The sequence below is a fragment of the Antennarius striatus genome, chromosome 17 (genome assembly GCF_040054535.1).
Source record: "Antennarius striatus isolate MH-2024 chromosome 17, ASM4005453v1, whole genome shotgun sequence".
NCBI lineage: Eukaryota > Metazoa > Chordata > Actinopteri > Lophiiformes > Antennariidae > Antennarius > Antennarius striatus.
This window is the reverse complement of record NC_090792.1, coordinates 15633625-15652954: the sequence shown is the minus strand read 5'-3', so window position 1 is coordinate 15652954 and position 19330 is coordinate 15633625. Positions and strand designations below refer to the sequence as shown.

Sequence of the window (19330 nt, the reverse complement as noted above, 5' to 3'; positions counted from 1 at the left end):
TTCAAAACTGAGAAAGCAGATTTCATTTCAGATATGGGGCTGTTTCAATGCAACTCTCGGGTTGTGTCTGGATTAAATGCATTGTTATTCTTTTGTGACAGCCTCTACTTTGACCTCATACAAAGCAAATCATCCGACCACAACTGTCATATTTACAAAAATGTATTCTCTCTCTCAGCAGCCCAAAGATTTCAGAGCTCACACCGGTGAGTTTAACCACCTTTTGTGAGTGTGGACCACAAATAAAAGAGGCTGTCTTCCTCACTTTTGTCTTCAGTGATTTAAATTCAGAGGACGGCTGGTAGATTCAAAGAGCTGCTCAACAAGAGGGAGGTGAATGGTGTTCCAATAGCAGGAGGTGCTTGAGGGAAAAATATTACAATAAACAAATGGAGAGCATTCAAAAGAAAAATACAAAAACGTCCCACGTAAGCTTACATATCATCATAAATAAATCCACTTTGGGGAAATAGGACTTCCGCAAGCTTCCAGCAACATCCCCATGTAACGTATAGTAAGCTAATGCTGGACAGTTCTAATCATAAATTCCCAAATATAGGTCAGAGATTATGACCTGCTTAACAAAAGTGTTTACATTATATATGGTTTGTATTCCCTTGTGTGAAGGTATGCATCTGTGATGTATGCATCTCTGATATCACCAGTTCAGATGTGTGCAGAATAGTTGAATGTGTGCCAGTACATGACAGCTGTCCTGTTCTGCAGAATAGAACAGACTTCTGATTGAGTAACAAGTCGACTGGACTTCAAACCGTAACAGACAAACATGTTCATTGCATGTTAAGCTTTTGAGTGCTACATGCCCCCCCAGCACCAGCAGTGCAATAATCCAGCTATATTCGTATAATGGCCCACTGGTTTGACTTAATCTATACTGACATAACATGATTTAAGCCCATAAGTGGGCCTTCCCTATTTTACACTATACAAGTAACATGAGCTGGGATCTGAGATGAATTCCAGCAATGAGTTCAAATTTACAACAAGATTTATAGTTTATAGATTTGTAGTCACCAGGATAGAATCGAACGTCATTTATTTTCCTACCAAAAGGACCAATCATTCAAGGTGTCTTGGAATTCACCAATTGAATATCCTCTTTACGCAGAACTCCTGAGAGCCTTGGCAACCCTGTTTCAGAAGAAGTCGTGTCTGGGCGGTCTACTCATTCAAAGGATGAGCTTTGATGATGTCATGTATTTTCTTGTGCAGCAGCATATGCTTCCAGGTCAATAATGAAGGAGGCAGGACTATTAGCTTGGCCTTGCTTCTTTATTTTATCATGTTAAACACAGTTTAGAATGTTGTGTGATGTAATCAGAACAAACGGCTCATGTCAGAGGATTCTCGAGCCTGAATTTGATCAATTCAGTATGTTATTCTCTGCCAGGTTGCATGGTGCTAACAAAGCAATTCACACTCAAACCAATTCCACTTGTCTGTAAGACAAATCTAATCTCAATCCCTGAAACTTGTTGCTCTGAGGCACCAGCGTTTACCCGGCAAACAGGCTGCCTTGTTTTAAAGATAAACTGATTCAGTTGTGCCTTTAAAGCACAAAACTACTCCCCTTGTTTATTTACAGGTCCTTCACATAATGTTGCATCTTGTAGTTAAATCAGTACTTGTGTTTGGGAATCATCCTTATTCGACAGTTCTATTCGGTCTCCATCTTAATGGGACAAAGGCAGCGACAGCTGTCAGCTGCTGCAGAGCTTGTATTTTGCCAGGCTCCATTCAGGCAGGCTTTTCTTCAGTCAAAAGCAGCCTGCTGGTGTTGCTTGTCCTCAGGTCCTCTGGCAGTGCAACACACGGGAATCCAAGATTTGTCCCCCATTATGAGGATGTTTTTTCAGTCCGGACGCTGAAATGAGGCCTTCTTGGACTCTTTTGTTAAAACAGCTATAAAGGGAAGCTTTTCCAACTGGATCCGGCTGAGATGAACAATGGATGCTTTGCCATCAAATAACAAACCTGATCAGCTGATACACAAGGAGAGGGCTTGTTAATCATCTTGATGGGTATTGTTGAACATGACTAAGTTTTAATTGCAAATAAGGAAAGATTTTTGATTTGCATGTATTAGAGAGGTGGTCCATAAGTTTTAACAATCATGTAGCCTCTAAGACACACTACATCCTTGTAAATGCGCCCAAGCCGCATGGATATCTCACTACGTTTAGGGTTTTTTTTGCTTGTAATTCTTCTGCATGATGTAAAACTAAATAAAGACATAATAATAGGAAGGACATGCAAAAATGACCTCATAATGCTGCGATGTGGAGCTGTATTCAATTTTACAAGGTGTTCCTGTACTTCATGCATAAATCTAACATTGATGAGCTGCTGAAATGGGCATGAACATCTTCGCGGTACCATATGACAATTCAAGATGGGCAGAAAACTGGCATCGGTTTCTGACTGAATTCAGTTTACATTTCCGTTTCTCAATGAGGCCCTGTCGCTCAAACAGAGGTGGGTGGCATAACTCTGTGGGAGAAAAGTGAAAACTATTTCAGTCACTGCGAACAGGGAATTACCTGAGTAACTGTGGAGCTAGTTAACGGTTGAGTTTCCCGAAATCACTTCTGACACTGTCCCCAAGTTTGGATTCATTTGCACACACGAAAATCGTGATTCTCGCTTGTCTTGACACAATCAGAACAGAGTCTATGTGTGTGTGTGTGTGTGTGTGTGTGTGTGTGTGTGTGTGTATAGCTGATTTTAAAAGATTACTTTAAAAGTACAGTAATATTTTTAATCAGGAAAGATTAATCAGCAGATACACAAACAATAAGGCATGACAAAACTTTTAACCTTATTTGAAACAGTTAAAGTAAAAACAATGAAAACGTGATAAGCACACTGAGACTGGAGACCCCACTCAAACAATTTACTATGAATTGTGTGAATTGATTTTTTTTTAATAAATGCTATTTAACATCAAGGTTCTTCCTAAAACATGACCATGTCGATCGAGGATTGTGTTTACACCAAGCAATAACAAAATGTGAAGAAGTAGAAACAGATGATGACTGAAGCAGAAATATTTATCGTGTTGTCGCACCGAGGGGAATTGATGACGAGCAACAGAAGCATCAGCAAGGAAACCAACGTCTGAGCAGTCCTCTTGAAAAGCTTAGAAACACAGCCCATACCCCTGCATAATTAATATAATCTACACGTGTGTTTATTCTACTGGGGACTTGAAACTAAATTAAATAATTCACGTAAGCTGTGATGTAAAGACAAGGGTATCTGCTCTGTCTCCCAGACTGTAACGCACTTAATATGATGGGCTGTCTACAAATCCCAACACACCAGGGGTCTCCCTGTCACCTCAAACATCACAGATGGGAGCTGCGCACACACACTGGGTTATGATACAATGAGATAATAGACTAAATAAAAGACAGTCTCAGGAATCAAACCTGATGAAGCAAGGTTAGTAATTCATAAAAGTGACCTTTACAGCAGGACTGAAATCTCATCTGGCTGTGAAACATTTATTTACCTTTGGGAATGATATGTTTATGGTTTCTAACATTGACCATAGCGCCAGTGTTTAGGTCATGCACAGCTCAATAAGCTTTCATTTCATTTATTTTTCCTCTCTCGTCACTTACAGGACCTTCAGGCCTGTGCGAACAAGTCATGCATGCAGAAATAGTCAGAAGAGCACATGGCTCACTGGGAATTGATTGTACTTCCTAACCTAAACTGTGAGGCAGAGAAATTGTGGGATTAAAGCTGAACACCAAAGCAATGAGTGAACTGGAGTTAGACAAGGATCGAAACTTAAGATAATACATCTGAGCTTCGGTCTCAATCTGATGCACCTGAAAGGTTACACTGCCATTAGGGGTGGATCTGATCCTGGCTGAAAGGCCAAGGAGCAGGGTGCATCCCCAACAAGTCACCAGATCATCATTGCTGTGAAGGGACAATGCCAAAGAGGTAAAAAGAAATACAGTAATTAGCAAATTGGCCAACACTTTTCCTGTATAGGCTTCATAGGGGTCGTCAGCGGCAACAGTGCTACACCATGAGCCACTGCATCGTCCCCCCCAAATTGCCTAAATACCATAATTTCTTTATGCACAGGGGTATAGTACATATGACGATGATGGTAATCTTTGTTTGGTACAACTTACATGATCACAAATTCTTCCTCAGCACTGCACCATAAAAAGGTTTGAATTTCGTAAACTGAACCCAGGAGGAAATCAACCCGGAGATAATCATTTAGGAAAAGAAATGCTCTTGCTGACGGTTTGTTCACACGGAGGTTTCATAACCTGTAAAAATTTCCTTTTGTTTGTTTTGAATCAAACTGAATGGTGAATTTAGAAAACTGTGACCCTTCTAGTGGGAACTGAAAACTTCAATTAGCCTGAAAGATTGGCCTGTTTCTTTAAGAGACATATGATGATGATGATGATGATGATGTAACACTAAATGCTAAACACAGCTGAAGAACCAAAGTTAGACATAAATGCTGTGCTGTGAAGGCCAATTATACACGCTTCATCAAACAACTAGTAGAGCATACAGTATGTGTCGCTGCTTTCCCATTCACCACTATTAAATCTCTTTAGCAACGACGGATGTCTACGGTTGTGCTGACTCAAGGAGAAACAGATGCTTTTACATATAAAGAATTAAATAAAGTTTTCTGAGTCACTCCAACTGTTCCAGTATTGGATGGAACCTACGAAAAGGTTGGGCATGAGTCACAAAGCGCCTTTACAGCCCCTGAATCTTTCATGAACAGCGCATGCATCTAAAATACTGTACAGCACAGGGAAAAAGTATCAGGACCGTGAACCCCCCTGATCTCATCTATTTCTGTGTGCATCTCATGCTCAACTGTACCAGATGTTCAAAACTACATTTAACATAAAACAAAGGCAACGTGAGCAAATATTTAACAAAAGTTTTAAATGACAATATTTAAGACATACCCCATACTTAAATCTATTTAAATCATACCTAAATAAAGCGATAGAGTGCACTGGGGGTGGACTGAATGAAACATTGCATATTCTCAGTGATTTGTTCCGAAAACTTAATGAAACTGGAAGCCTGGTTCACATTCTCTCAGATCTAATTCATTCATTGTTGATGAGGAGCACTTTAAGCTCGCAATTGCTGAGGAAAGGGAAAACCAACACCAGCATGAATGTGGATTAGCAGAATAAATTCTATGTGGGCAACATGCCACTGCGGAGAGAAGATAAACTCTTCCTATAGGCTTGAAAGTGTGGATATATAATATATTCTGGTGTCCAGCAGCGCTGTTTCATTACTGTAACGATTGCTTCTCATTTGCAGAATCCATCAAGTAAACCTTCAATTCATCTGACTGACCGCAGATCAGCCGATGAGGGTGTTCAGGACTGCATCTGGCTGATGCCAGAGCAGAATACTGTACATAACAATTGGAATCACATTAACCACAGTCTCCACAGGCGACACAGAATGGACAGCTGTCAAAAGATGATCACCAGAAGCGAAATGGAATGCTGCCAGTCGAACTAAACATCTGTCATCAGGGTGGAGAGATTTATTGTGGCCCTGACATTTATGCAGAGGTCAGGGCATTGTTAACGCCTGAAGTGTAAACAGTAGAGTGTGTTTGTGATTAACAATTAAGTTTCAAATGCTCTCAGTAACAAAACACATTTATTTTTAGTCTTCTCGTTTTCCTATATCATGTTTTAAATTTAATGAATAAATTGATCCAGTGTAGAACTGGACTAGTTTATCATTTATTATAGAACAAAATTGTTGGAATGCAAATTGAATCCTTGACTGAGTTGAGAGAATTGAACCACACTGAATCTAAGAGGCTCCCCGGGATAATAAAGAATCACCAGTGGACGTCAGAACCATCAAAGAAATTTGTCGCACTCTTCATCACAAACAAAACACAGTGGGCGTGAAAAATTCCACTTGACAGAGCTTAAGTGATATTTAATAGCAACATGGCGTGGAAACCGCCTACCGTAAAGGTGTAAGGCGCTTCTCCCAGGTCGATCCCATCTTTGGCGAGTTTATCCCTGATCAAGACTTTGAGCTTCAGCTTAGGGTAAGTCACAAAGTCATTAGGGACTCCCAGGGGTCCGGGACCGGAGGGATGGGTTCTTCTGATCTGTGACCTAAAAGTCCTTAGGTCATGTTTTCTGTCTGCCGGCTCGTCACCGGAGGTATCCAGGGGCTCAAGGGTGAAATAGTAGCCCAGTGCTGTGCTTTGGTCCCCGGCTTTCAGCGTCTGCACCGCCGCCAGCAGTCTGTGTCGGTGGTACTCGACGTGGACCCCTATGGCGTCCAGGTCCGGCTCCCCGATCTGTTTACACACCTCCAGATCATCGTACCCATTGTCAATGAAAGACTCCACGTACTGGGTCAGGTGGAGCTTTGACAGCCACTCCAGGACGAGGTTCGGTCCTTGGCTCATCTTAGGAGGGGACGTGAGGGGATTCAGCGGCTGACCGTCGCGTCCATTCTCAGCCGTCTGATGGGAATCGAGCAGACACCTGTAACTGTTGGAGGTCGGGTCTGCTGACGTTCTCCCGAGCAAGTATACTTCCGATAGTTTCAGAGGCTTCCCCGTCCTGTGGAGGTGGTTGACTGAACGCCTCAATTGACCACAGCGGGTTTTAACTCAGTTACGCAGCATTTGAACGCAACATTTTAACCTGAGTTAGGACGAAAGTACAGTCCTCCAAGTATTTCTCACTTTGTGTCGTTGAAGTTTTTATCCTATTTCTGTTCCTTTGTCGAAGCTGGTTTAAAAAAAAAAGAAAAAGAAAAAAGAATAGGCTAACAGTTGGCGTCTCCTCCGCCGGTATCCATCCTCTTTGTCTCGGTTAACAGAGCAGGACGTCCATCCAAACATTCGCCCGGAGCAACGACGGAAAAGGTTGACGCAAATGTAGCCGCAACTACGAAACAGTCGCAGAGAACAAAACCAATTAATTTCTCTGTCGAGCGGACACGTAACCGACTGGTGTGTAGCTTTGACCGGCTTCAACTTTACTGTCCGTCCGCTCCATCCGCCGGTTCAGTCAGAGTGGGGAGGATGATGCTGCTCAGCCTCGGTTTAAGTCTCCGCTGTAGTTTTTATCCCAGGAGACGACGTGAGTTCCGCTGCAGCGCACTGGCGCCACCTGCAGAGAATTCTGGGAAATGTGGTTCCTCAAATTGAAACGACAGCGATTGGAACGCGTATAAATAAAATTCACAACTTCAAATATTTCTAAAGCAATGATAGACTAAATAAAACTAACAAAAAGGAGTGAAGTTATATTAAAAAAACTTTAAATGTGTTAAACAAGTCACTTTTAAATGGCAAATGGAAATAGTCTGCATTTTTGAGACTCAAAAAATACACAATAGGAAAGCAGAATTTTATAGAATTTCAAAATATTCCTTCAGTGTCTTTATTTATAAAAACACTGACTCTGTGTGGATTAACTGCCACTCTCTCTCTCTTACAGAGAGTCAAAGCGGATTGCCGCCCAAAAGAATCTGGGCCCTGCCCGGTGTTTCTTCCTCAATGAGGGAATTTCTCCCCACTGCTGTCGCTTATGCTTGCTCTGGAGGGTTCAGCTGGGTTTTTTGTCTGTTAAAGCGCTTTGAAATATTTGTTGCCATGATTAAGCGCTTTATAGATCAAACTTGATTGGCAAAATACAACATACATTCACATCTGGATTTATCAGAATTTGAACAAGAAAAATAGTTGTGCTATTTGCTTAATCTGCAAGGATTTCGCACAACCCTTGGGCACTTTAGACAGGCAGCATGTGGCGCCCTTTCTCCACATTTGCACATCTTTTGGGACTTTAAAACAAACTCAGAGCAAGCAAAACATTCAATAAATGTTAAACGCATTAAAAATACAGTAATGGACCAGACAACACAAGACAAAAACACGAAATGATTGGTTTTAAATTTATTTTCCATTGCACAATAATATATATTTATATATATACTGTATACTGTATCTACAGTCTAAATTGTTTGTGGCAGCAGATTAAGTCAGACATCCATGTGAAATTTATTTTAATAAAACTGTACAAAAATTGCCTACAATGAGAAAATACTGCAACTCCACAGATATTCATCCCAGAAGACAGACAGATGGATGGAAGTATGGCGACTGAGAAACATCTCCTGGTCTCCTGCACGTCACTGCGATTCTCACTTGGATACAGCGCAGGGAAAGTTATCATGAAGCAAACATAAACAAACCAATAAAATGTACCAATAAGATAAACATGTTCTCTCACACACATTTGGCAGGATCAAATGAAAATGGGACACGCTTCTGATGTGTGAAGTTTTTGTTCAATACAAACGCCAGAACAGACAAACTCTAAGAGGGATAATACATGGTTCTTTCATGGTTGTAAACACTTAATCATGCATCCTTCAATGTGCAATAGAGACCATTTAGGCCATATATGTTGCAAACTGAAGCACTTTAAATTCGAGGCAACACTCTGTAGAAAGGCTTAGGGGCCTCCCAAAGGAGGCGACCCTCCTGCAGGAGCAAAGCTTGACTGAGATGTTAAATACAGAACTAGAAAATGGTTTTTGTTATGTCTGAATGAGTAATTATACACAACCGGTGTCTGGATGTTTCATAATTACATTAAAGGTATTCATTTTTAGCAGGTGACTGAAAAGTTTTCAAATATATAAATATATCATAGCATCATTAAACCTGACACTGACAAAACAAATCTGAGAGTGAAGCACTCAGCATAGTTGGCAGATGACACAGACAAGCATAGGTTCTGTCACGATTTGGTCCTTTCAAACAATACGAAAATGAGACGAGAAAAAATAAACGGGCTAAAAATCAAACTAACAAAATCATTTTAAATACAAAAATAGTGCAAAACCCACAACTGCTCTTAGAAATGGGTTTATCTCAGTAGTATACAGTGTAGGAGATTAAAATCAGCCAGCAAAAAAAGAAGGGTTTTATTCCCAAATGCTTGATATCCATCTTGAATAAAATATTTTTGGTGAAAGCTGTAGCTCCTCCATCTAAAATCCAACAAAAGAGATAAAAGCATCACACAGTTTTAATGTAATTTTTTTTTTTTGATGGATATCTGATTTTGGAATGAAACTCTCCAAATCAATTTGTCCTTTGAACTCAGCAATTTGAGTGATGAGGGTGCCTGCAAGAAGAAGCGAAAGCTAATGTTACATCCTTCCTAAACACACAGCCTTGACTTAAGAGTGTCGTCCCGACATATCAGACGACCTCTCACCAGTTAGGTAAATAAATTGAAGACAACTATGAAATCAAGCAACTCTTTGGTGTCGTAAAACAACATGGCCGCAAATGTTACAGTTGTCACGTTGCCTGAACCTGCACTGTCAGATTTGTGTCTAGCTATCCACGTTATTTACAACATTTGGCAGCTGACATTATCTCTTTTCAAAATAAAAGACTGATGGGTTTTGCTCCTACATTGACATGAATAGCAGCACACCCCCCAAACCCACTCATGAAAAAAGAAATCTGATAACAACAAAGTTAATCACACTGAAAAAACACTGTCAAGCAAAAACCTCAAAAGACCTATTGTAATACACTGCATCTATTATAAATATTGGCGATCATACACATATTCCTGAATATATGTATGTTCACAAGCACACAGACATACACATAGGTAGAGGTTAGCATAAATGCGTCATGAGGCAAAGGCAGAAAGAACGATTCAGAGAGATGACCGACAGCACTGCGTGGTCATTCTTAGCGGCAGCAACGAATACAAAGACAGCATTACCACTTCCATTATGCTGTAAAGAGTCACACTCTGAGGCAAAACCTGACAGAACGCCCAAAAAGAAAAAAAGAAATCTTCATAATCATTATAGGTAGACTCTTTATCGCAAAAAAAGTAACCAAAATATATATTTAGATTAATCACATTGAACCCCAAAAAACAAAAACATCATCCACCCATCCTCTGCTGCTGCTTTCTTAGGCAATAAATAACTTCTGTAGCTTCATGGCAAAACAGCATTACAACATTCTCCAAAATAACAAAAATGATGATTTGAAAAAAACAAACACAAGAAACACGTAATTAGACTCTCCACAAACCCTGAGATCTGAAACTAATTTGCAAAGGTGTTATTCACACCATTTTTAAGCTGAAATCATTTTAGCCTCTGCGCTACAAGCACTAGCGTGCACCTGTCTAGGTCATCAGAGGGATGATTGAGCCGTGTGTGTGTGTGTGTGTGTGTGTGTGTGTGTGTGTGTGTGTGTGTGTCTGTGTACATACAGCCCCAGACCTCCTGACTTCTGCTTTTCATCAGTTTACCTGCTGCCTGGAAGTTGTGTTACATAACAGAGGGCGCTCTGGTGAAACTGATCTTGTCTATGTGGACGTTTGTACACATTCCTTTTAAGGGAAAGCTTTTAGGTCAGAGGCTACAGAGTAGATTTCAGCTAAGAAATAGATCTAAATTGCATTTTTTTTTCAAAACAAAATTTGGAATCTCAGAACTTCTACAGACTTTGTTTCCCATTGTCAGTGTGGAGTCTTTTCAGGTTTGTCTGTTTTTAAACTCTTCTCCATCGTCCTGTGTTATACAAGAGATTGTTGGAATGGTTGTTTTTTTTGCCTTGAAGCTCCAGTAATGTTTTGTGGCCTAAGAAAGTTTGCCTGACTTTCCATCAGCATGGAGGTGAGTTCACGATGAATGAAATTTAACTTCTAATAACTTCTTCTCACTTCTAGCAAACTGTTTGAGGACAATCTTTTTGTTGCCCATCAACACGTCATTCTTCATGTGACTCAGCTGCAGCCCCTTAAAAGCTTCAAAGGGTTTCCCCAGTGTATAATTTTTTTCCATCAGATCAATGTAAACTCTTCATGGGGTGGGTAAACATTTTCATATAAATTAAAGTTTAATGCCCAACATGGAAACATAAATTACTTTTCCAATAAATAGTCTAATTTAAAGAAAACCAAAGTGACCGATGCCATTTATCTTCCTAGGTTGGAAACGGTGTCAAAGGAACGGTCGGTGATGAACTAGGGTACTACCAGCCCTTAGTCGGTGAGTGGCAACAGATTCATCATCTCCCAGCCGATTCTTAACGGCTTCAAGTGCTTGAAAGGTGACATAAACAGACAAATTCTGACAAAAATAATTTAGACCAGAAAAACACAAGTCCTTCATGGAATAATAATCATTCCTAAAGACAGCTGATTTGAAAGACTACAGGGTCATCAGACTTTTCTCCTCATTCAAGTGTTTGGCGGACACCATAAAGGGCAGAGAAATGAAAAAAGAACAATCAAGCCTCCACAAGTACATGTTTTGCAGAATTGTCCTCTTTCAGAACCACTGTGTGTGAATATCTATATATGTGTGTGTGATATATATGAGTGCACGACTTATGGATATGAAGGGTTCCCTCTCTCCTGTTCTGCAGACTGATCGTGAACATCGTCGTTCTCGAGTGAAACAGTATGATTCCTAACAACTTCATCTCTTCCATTACACCCCTGTGACGTTGGCTCAGCCAGTGTCTCCGCTGCAGTCCTCCAGTGACTGAGGTAAAAGCAGAGTTCATGATATTGTGCTGAGAATAAAAGCCTGTTTTGAGTGGACCACTCCAGGTGGAGAGAAAAAAGAGAAGTGAACCTGCAGCTCTTAAGAAACAGTGGCATTTGATTACAGAGTCCAACGTTCCACACGCTGCCATCAGAGCTGGTACCACTTCTTATCTTTGTACTTCAACATCATCTGAAAGGAGGAAAGAGGAAGAGTCAGCGATACGAAGCCGAACTGGAAATGATGGCTTCATGTGATCAAAGGGAGGTGCCTACATCATGAGCGTGTTTGGAGAAGGATTCCGCACTGGCCATCATGGCTGCCGTTCTTTCCTCCAGCTCACCCAGTTTCTGACCTCTCTCGTCCAGAGCTACCCGAGCACGGGCCAGGTCTCCCACCACCCCGGACGCTGCGCCCTTCATCCCCTCCATGCTGCCAGGGCCGGGAATGTGCTGAGCAAGGCTTCTAGAGGCCTTACCTGCAGTTGTTTCGCCAACTAACAAAGACGGGAAAAAAAAAAATCGGTTTATTGACAAGACAAGATGTATTAGTGTAATTTGATAGCAGGCTGCTGCGTACTCACAGAGGTCCTCCCGGTCCAGGGACTGCGCTCCTCCTCCAAAGAGACCTTTGAAGAAGCCTCTGTTGGGAGCCTCCGGTGTCTCCACAGGAGTAAATAACTCACTGAGCATCTCCTGTGGAACACAACCATCAACACACGTCCACCTCAACTCCAAAACACTTTCAGATTACGGACATAAATTGTATTAACCCCAATATCAACAAGTACTAGAGCACTCAGTGGCTCATTAAGGGTAATACATTAATAGACTGATCTTAAAACTTTGAAAGCGGTTCCGTATCCAGTCTAACAGAGGACCAGAATGATGTTCTGATTGTCACCACCAGGTGTCACTCTGGATTCAGCAGTCGCTTCCACGGGTCAGAATTAATGCAGCGATGAGAGCAAACTGGCATTGCAAACATTAGCTAGGATGATGTGCTACCATACTGTAACAATAAGAAGTCATCATTACAGTTCAGCTACGTTGTCGAGATAATCGACGTTCATTGAAAGCGTCGTACATACGTAATGTTAAAACCAGACCAGTTTACATGAAGACTCTATCATGCTCTTCCTTTCTTCTACGTCAGAAAGTCTTTCCTCGACACCCTGATGAGTAACTAACCTGCAGGTTATCGCAGGTCTCCTGACTGTAGGTGATTCTCTGGATCTCAGTAGCTGAGGTGAGGTACAGAGCCTGTCCCACGTTGGAGAAGCAGAACGTTCTGGCTATGCGCATATCTGTCAGTGGTAGGTAGTTCATATCCAGCAGAGGCCTTAGACTGGGCAAACTGGGAGGACACAAATAGATTTCACACCACATTGTAGCTTCAGCAACACAATACATCAAGAATCTTAACGCCAGACAGACGATACCTCAGAGTCATGATATGACCGTTGGCGCAGAAACAGGCAATGCAGTTCGCACCGGCCATCTGCACGACATCGGCCCGCAGCACGAAGGAGGTCTCTGTGATGTTGTGTTTGTGGATGCGTGTTTGGGAGGGCAAAGCCAGGACCTTGGCCTGTTTCTCAGAACACAACACGGCAAACTGGGAGTCTTGACCCTCCTGAGAAGAAGGAGGGGAGGCCGGCCTGCGCCTCCTGCTCTTCTCCCTCTCCTCCTCTGAGGCGTTTGGATCATACCAAGGTTCATATGAAGGTGGCAGCAGAGCTCCGGTGGCATCCAAAATAGCCATCGTCAGAATGCCTCCTTTGAGGTCGACCAGAGTTCCTGGAGAATGAGAATCAGAAAAGTATTTGTTGGACCACAGATGATCAATTTTGACCAGAATAATGATAAATCTTCATTTTCAAGGGAATTATTCATGTAAGAGAGTTGGTGGTGTGTATTTCCGGTAACTCCTCAATTGCAGCATCTTACCACATGAGGAGATGCCAACCGTTTGCTGCAGCCTCTGTTCGCCGCTGGGGGGCAGGCTAAGGGCGACCATCATCACGGACCCCTGTGTGGTTCCCACTAACAGACACGGGCTGACCAGACTGTCCATCTTCCTGGGGAAACTCTCGCAGAAGTGAAAGGCTGAGATGGCCTCTCGAGATTCTCTATCTATGCTGGTTACACTGGAACTACGTGAGCGGGTGAATGAGTTATCCTTGGCATCTGGACAGGAGGGAGCAGAAAAATGAGGAAATTATTTTTGGTGATCTAACTTAAGAGGTGTAACAGATGCTAATATCCAGCAGGTTAGAGGTAGGTCAAACCAAGAATCTTCTACCAAGTACACCCAAAAGGTTTTTGACATTGAGAAGCTCTCATTTATATCGAAGTATGCCTTTTCTTCAAAAGGTTCCCATGATGCGCTTTACGACAATTAAATTTGACAACGTTCTCAATGTTAAAAATAAGGTTAAGATTTGCTACAGCTATTCCCAAGGAATAAGTGTGTTTTTAAGGACCAGAATTATTTAAGGCCTCATTACTTTGCTGATGGTGGCCAAAACACAAGCTTTTACACCATATAAAAACGATGGATGCCGACAGAAACTAAAAGACCTCTGACAAACAGAGGAAGGCTAAACACACCGCCCCCCACATGTGATCCTCACAAGGAAACACTGCAAACAAGAAAAGCAAGATTTTTAACAGTCAGGTCAGTGAAGCATCATCAGGAAGAAGGATACGCTGCGAGATTAGTATAAAACCTTTCAGAACAAAAAAACAACAACACAAGCATTGGTGGGGTTAGTACCAGTTATCCCCCTTCAGACCAAGTCAGACCAGGACTGGCCCACTCACAGGAGCTGGGTTTGGACTTTCCTTCCTTCCCACAATGAACGCGTTTCGGACACGTGAGAGAACGCCATCCCTGAGGTTTCTCCGCTGCTCACAGTGCAAACAGAGTTCTCCTCACTTAACAGTCTCACAATAACAACAACATGCAATCAGAGATTTAAACAGCGCTCTAACAGAAGGATTTCACGACTACGAGCTGAAATAAGCAAAAGATTCAAATTACAATAAGCAAAACCTGCAAGAGAGTGTAAAGGTTCTCGATAGGTTTGGCTTACCATTGTCTAGCTTTTGCTCACCAGGTGAACTAATTTTCCGTGACATCTTGGCTGTAACAGAAACAAATACTCCTATTTTACTTTATTTGATGGCTAACAGCATGTTTATTTTTAAATAACTAAAATCATAAAGTAAAAAGTATGGTTTTAGGTTTTTTTTCTGATTTAGATTCATTCTTAAGAGTGGTGACACGTACTGAAAGACAACTGTTGAGGTTGTAAGTACAGCACATTTTGCTGGGTATGGAACGGTAAGAGTTTGCAATGTTTCAAAGGAACATTTTTCTCATAGATGAGAATTCAAAGTCGTGATTTATCAATATCATCTCATCCCCATGCTGATGCAAAGTCTGTGTCAATAATGTAATCTTAATTCAATCAAAGATCTCAGCTTTTCTGGAGTTTGGGATTATGCTGTATGAGCTCTATGGAGTCATTTTATGCTCATATTCATTCATGTTAAATCGTCTTCATCTTCTCGCGTTGATGAGAGCTTTGGACTACAAAACTTTACTCAAATAATCACATGGGGGTAAATGATGATGAATTTTCATTTTTGCTAGCAACCAGGCTAACCTGAAGCACAACAATGAAAGTTGCCTGTCGCAGTGTATAACCACCCTTAGAGAAACACTGAGAATAAAAATGAGGCTGAGAGGCATCGCAACCCAAAGGGCCTGTAATGTCAAACAAAGCAAGAGGCAGAGAAGAAACAGGGTGATTATGTTTCAGTGAACATGATTATGCGAAAGGAGTGGGAGGAGAAAAGATAAGTGGCAGCCAAACACAGCTGAAACCCTGGAATCAGAAACACACACGAGTCAAATCAAACGGAAACAGCTGACTTTAACATTCAGTAACACGGTTAGATATTAGTACTGTTACAGAATGAGGCATGCAGGTTTTCTATGCTTCTGAATGGGTGATTTTGGATGATATTTTCAATTCAGTTATGTGGAAACAACCAAAATTTTTTTTTTTTTTACAAATCTGCATAGAAAATCTGAGGTTTGGGATTCTAAAAGATTTACTGTCATGCATTTAAATCATGATTAATTTCATTAAACTCCCCAAACTGCATGATTAGTACAAATCTGTGTCTTGAATGACTCATTTCTCATTTTGGCACAAGAGGCATGGATGGAATTAAGGCACAGGGTGGTTAGAACGCTGTCAATCAGGGAGGAAAGAATGATCAGAGTGATCAGTGATCAGAGCGAACGCATCTAGATGATACAGTACCAAAGTCACTGGCAACCGTCTTGGAAAAGCGTCTACTTTTGGACTTCACTGGAAACAGGGTTCAGAAAGACAAATCACACACCGGCAGCCATTTTTAAAGCTTAAATTGATCCTCTTGATGATACAGTACCCTTCTCTAAGAACTTCTGCTTTCGCTCATCATCTGAATTGCAAGGTGAGGTAGATCCTATGTGACAAACGCAATTGTGCAGAAAAATAATTGATCCAAAGGTTAGAATTAGGGGATCAGTCTTGTTTGCGTGAAATGAGGGAATCTTACCTGAAGTCGGTGACTTGCAGCGGTCCTCTGAGGTGTTGGACCCGTCGTTGGAGTCGCAGAGTGCTGTGGGAATAACAAAGGTTGGAATTAAGACAGACAACACTCTCAGTAAATCTAACTAAAGCTCTACAAAGTCCTACAGCCTTGGGCACAGATCCTGGGCGGACAGAACAAACATGGCCTCTCCAAATTGAAGAAAACTACATTGTAAAAACCAAAAGATAATTTCTTAATAAATGATGTACTTGAAAATGTTTAAGTCAGTTCCAGTTGTGAAATTGCACACGTCCAAAGCTATACATCTTAATGGTCTGAGCCATGTAGTTTACAATGATGTCACATGCCCAGATAAGCAGCAGAATAAAGACACATCTGTAGAGTCTGTTCAACATCGGGCACATACAGTTTAATAGAGTGAAAAGCACGGCAGCAGAAGTTTTGGACATTTCTTTTAGGAACGATACTGACAATAATGAAGTCAAATATCGATCTGTACCAGTGCAGGTAACTCCAGCACTAACTTCCCCTCTTTACTGCCTGCCCATAAGTTCCAATGAGATCTGCGCCCTTGTCTCTGGTACATGAGATGGAAAGAATTACCAATTTGAACAAAGGTAGGGACTGCTACTGTACCTGTACAGTGTAGCACTAATCTGGTGACTACAGGGTGTTCATTTTATTACACAACTAGGTTGAAAAGATACACTATGTGATTTTGTTCTCTCACAGCGTGACATAAGCCATTGCAAATTGTTTTTTTGTTTTTTTTAACCCACTGGTTGCCAGTGACGTCTGTAGATGTCAATTATGTTTTTTCAATGGGGAGTGCTGGGGGTCTGGTGAAGCTTATCAGTAAAAATCAGGCTTCTAATCATGGAATTTAGCGACATGACAACTGATCCAGTTAAGGAACAGAGGATGACGAATAAGAGGGAGACGCAGAAGTTGCGGCAGCTTACGATGCAACAAAGTTTACATATGTCAGAGGTCACCTGCGAGCTAACACGGAGTCGCTCTGAGAGAAGAATCTTGCGATCGGTCAAGAATAGAAAGAAAACATCGGTAAATGACCGGCATGTCGGACAGAGCCCGCAAAAGGAGATCAATTGTTACAAAGTACTGGCAGCCAATGAATCAAAGGCAGCCATGATGTGAGGATCATTCAAATTGTGAGTCAAAAATCAGGGAGTGTATCTTTTTGAGAAAAGGGGAATGATTAGATGAGAGAAATAAGGGCTGCACAATATATCATTTAAACATCGATATCATGTAACGCATGAGCGGTATCCACACTGCAGTTTGTGCAACATGAATCAAGATAAATGAATGAACGGTTCTTTTTGATGGTGGATCAAGAAATCGAAGGTTTGTCTGATAGAACAGAATTTTCTTGGGTTGTTAGGGAATGATATGTAGCCTCTGATTGATCAGACAAGATCTGACGCCATTTTCACCAACAGATGCTGTTGCAGAGCTCCTTAATGTTGTCATCTTCCGACACAACATAATAGATCTGGGTAGGGTGAGTAAGGATGAGGAGTAATCTGAGTGAGGATGATGAAAAATATAAGTGAGGAGCCATAAATCCCCAAATAATAAGAATAATTTCCCCAAATGGGATTAAAATTGTACATTTCTTCTTGTTCTTCTCATGAAGTTTCAGTTTTATTCCTGCTGGCAGCAATGAACTTAACATTTGAGGTTCCAATGAAAAGAAAGCAGCACCCCTCTTCATTTCAAAATGTCAACGCAATTTCTAACGTCTGGAATAATCACCTTTTACAACCAGACTTTCTCTACTCAGAAGATAATATATGACAGTATATGTAGAAAAACTTTTTGGAAATCTTTGCCCCTTATGCCCCCTTCTGCTGGGGCAATACAATCATAAAGTCAGATTTCTGTCTATATTATGCAGCCCTAACGCTAGTATGGGTGGGGGAAGTAACACAACACAACTTACTGAGGTGAGATGAACGTAGTTTTTTCACAGACTCAGTATACAAGTTAGATAGCCTGGACATGCAAGACGTCACAGTTGGAATGTCTTTACAGACACAGAGAGAGACCAACACAAACAAGAATGAACATCACAAGAGCAGCACAAAAAGAAAAACAGTCTCAGAGGCTTTTTGTTGTACTTCTGTTTAAAATACATCTGTCAGATGTACTAATTGTTCAAAAATTTGTTTTTTCACAGCATTAAATTTGGCTTGAATCTAGCACCAGACCGCCGAGACTGAAAAGAATGAACAGAAACAGTCTGAGACAAAACAACAGTAAAATATATGACAGAAACAGAAAGGTCAAAAACAAGGTGTAGTCATTAAAATGAACGGAGCTCCCGCTCCACTCCGCTCTTTGATCTGTCCTACTGAACAGATGGCGAACCCTTCAGTGATGCCCCCTGTTGAGGGATATGAGCTACTGCTGGGGGGCTGTGCTCAGGTCTGCTGCCAAGTGTCAGACCAGGTCGTTCTAACCCACCACTGACAGGATTCACTAAGTCTTCAGTCTGCTTTGGCCTCACATACAAACACACAGCAAAGTAAGGGGGGTTAATAATTTTAGTCAGGTTAGGGACGTGGCTATAGAGACATGTCGGAGCTCACCTCCAGAGGGCTGTCTTGCTTTGCGAGGGGAGCGAGGCTGCCTCTGGTAGGGTTCAGATGGGCTGTACAGCTCTGATGTGGCCATGTTAAGGAGCAGAGTTTTCTGGAGGTAGTCCACCACAGCCAGGCCGTTACTGTTTCCAAACACCACACTGAAACACACACAAGCCAATGAGCTCCATGCTTTTGATTTGGAAACATAAATAGGAGCTATTTACAGCAGCATAAATACATAATGCTGTATAGGAATGATCATCTCTCCCGTTAAGATGAAGAATCACATGGTGTGTGGCTCTTACAGGCCGTAAGAGGAGTTGATAGCCAGGCTGGTGATTGGCTGCGGCGGCTCCCCGCTCACCCACACCAGCTGGATAACCAGCTCCACCTGGTAGCCTGGAGACTGCTTCAGCGGGGAGCTCCGCACCCTGTATCAAAAATGTGAATGAATGAAGGACCGCTCCATGGATAAAACAT

At 41.6% G+C, this 19330-nt stretch overlaps 2 protein-coding genes across 9 annotated transcripts in view; both read right to left on the bottom strand.

The window, feature by feature from the left end:
- The window catches only part of sash1b (SAM and SH3 domain containing 1b), a 36301-nt gene extending 29247 nt beyond the window's left edge, over positions 1–7054 (bottom strand). The window contains exon 1 of one of the 2 annotated variants that reach the window (XM_068339613.1): positions 6029–7054. In XM_068339613.1, the coding sequence (XP_068195714.1) occupies positions 6029–6481 (453 nt within the window). In that variant the 5' untranslated portion in view covers positions 6482–7054. The remainder of the gene's footprint in view (positions 1–6028) is intronic. The other variant, XM_068339614.1, reaches the window with a different exon arrangement.
- Positions 7055–7974: 920 nt separating this feature from the next.
- The window catches only part of stxbp5b (syntaxin binding protein 5b (tomosyn)), a 29211-nt gene continuing 17855 nt past the window's right edge, over positions 7975–19330 (bottom strand). Inside the window, exons 17-29 of one of the 7 annotated variants that reach the window (XM_068338472.1) lie at positions 19156–19281; positions 18857–19008; positions 16245–16307; positions 16095–16151; positions 15965–16012; positions 14723–14773; positions 14451–14534; positions 13575–13814; positions 13067–13424; positions 12816–12981; positions 12209–12320; positions 11901–12121; positions 7975–11817 (exon numbers count right to left, since the gene is read on the bottom strand). In XM_068338472.1, the coding sequence (XP_068194573.1) occupies positions 11776–11817; positions 11901–12121; positions 12209–12320; positions 12816–12981; positions 13067–13424; positions 13575–13814; positions 14451–14534; positions 14723–14773; positions 15965–16012; positions 16095–16151; positions 16245–16307; positions 18857–19008; positions 19156–19281 (1720 nt within the window). In that variant the 3' untranslated portion in view covers positions 7975–11775. The remainder of the gene's footprint in view (positions 11818–11900; positions 12122–12208; positions 12321–12815; positions 12982–13066; positions 13425–13574; positions 13815–14450; positions 14535–14722; positions 14774–15964; positions 16013–16094; positions 16152–16244; positions 16308–18856; positions 19009–19155; positions 19282–19330) is intronic. The other 6 variants (XM_068338475.1, XM_068338473.1, XM_068338477.1 and 3 more) reach the window with 6 other exon arrangements.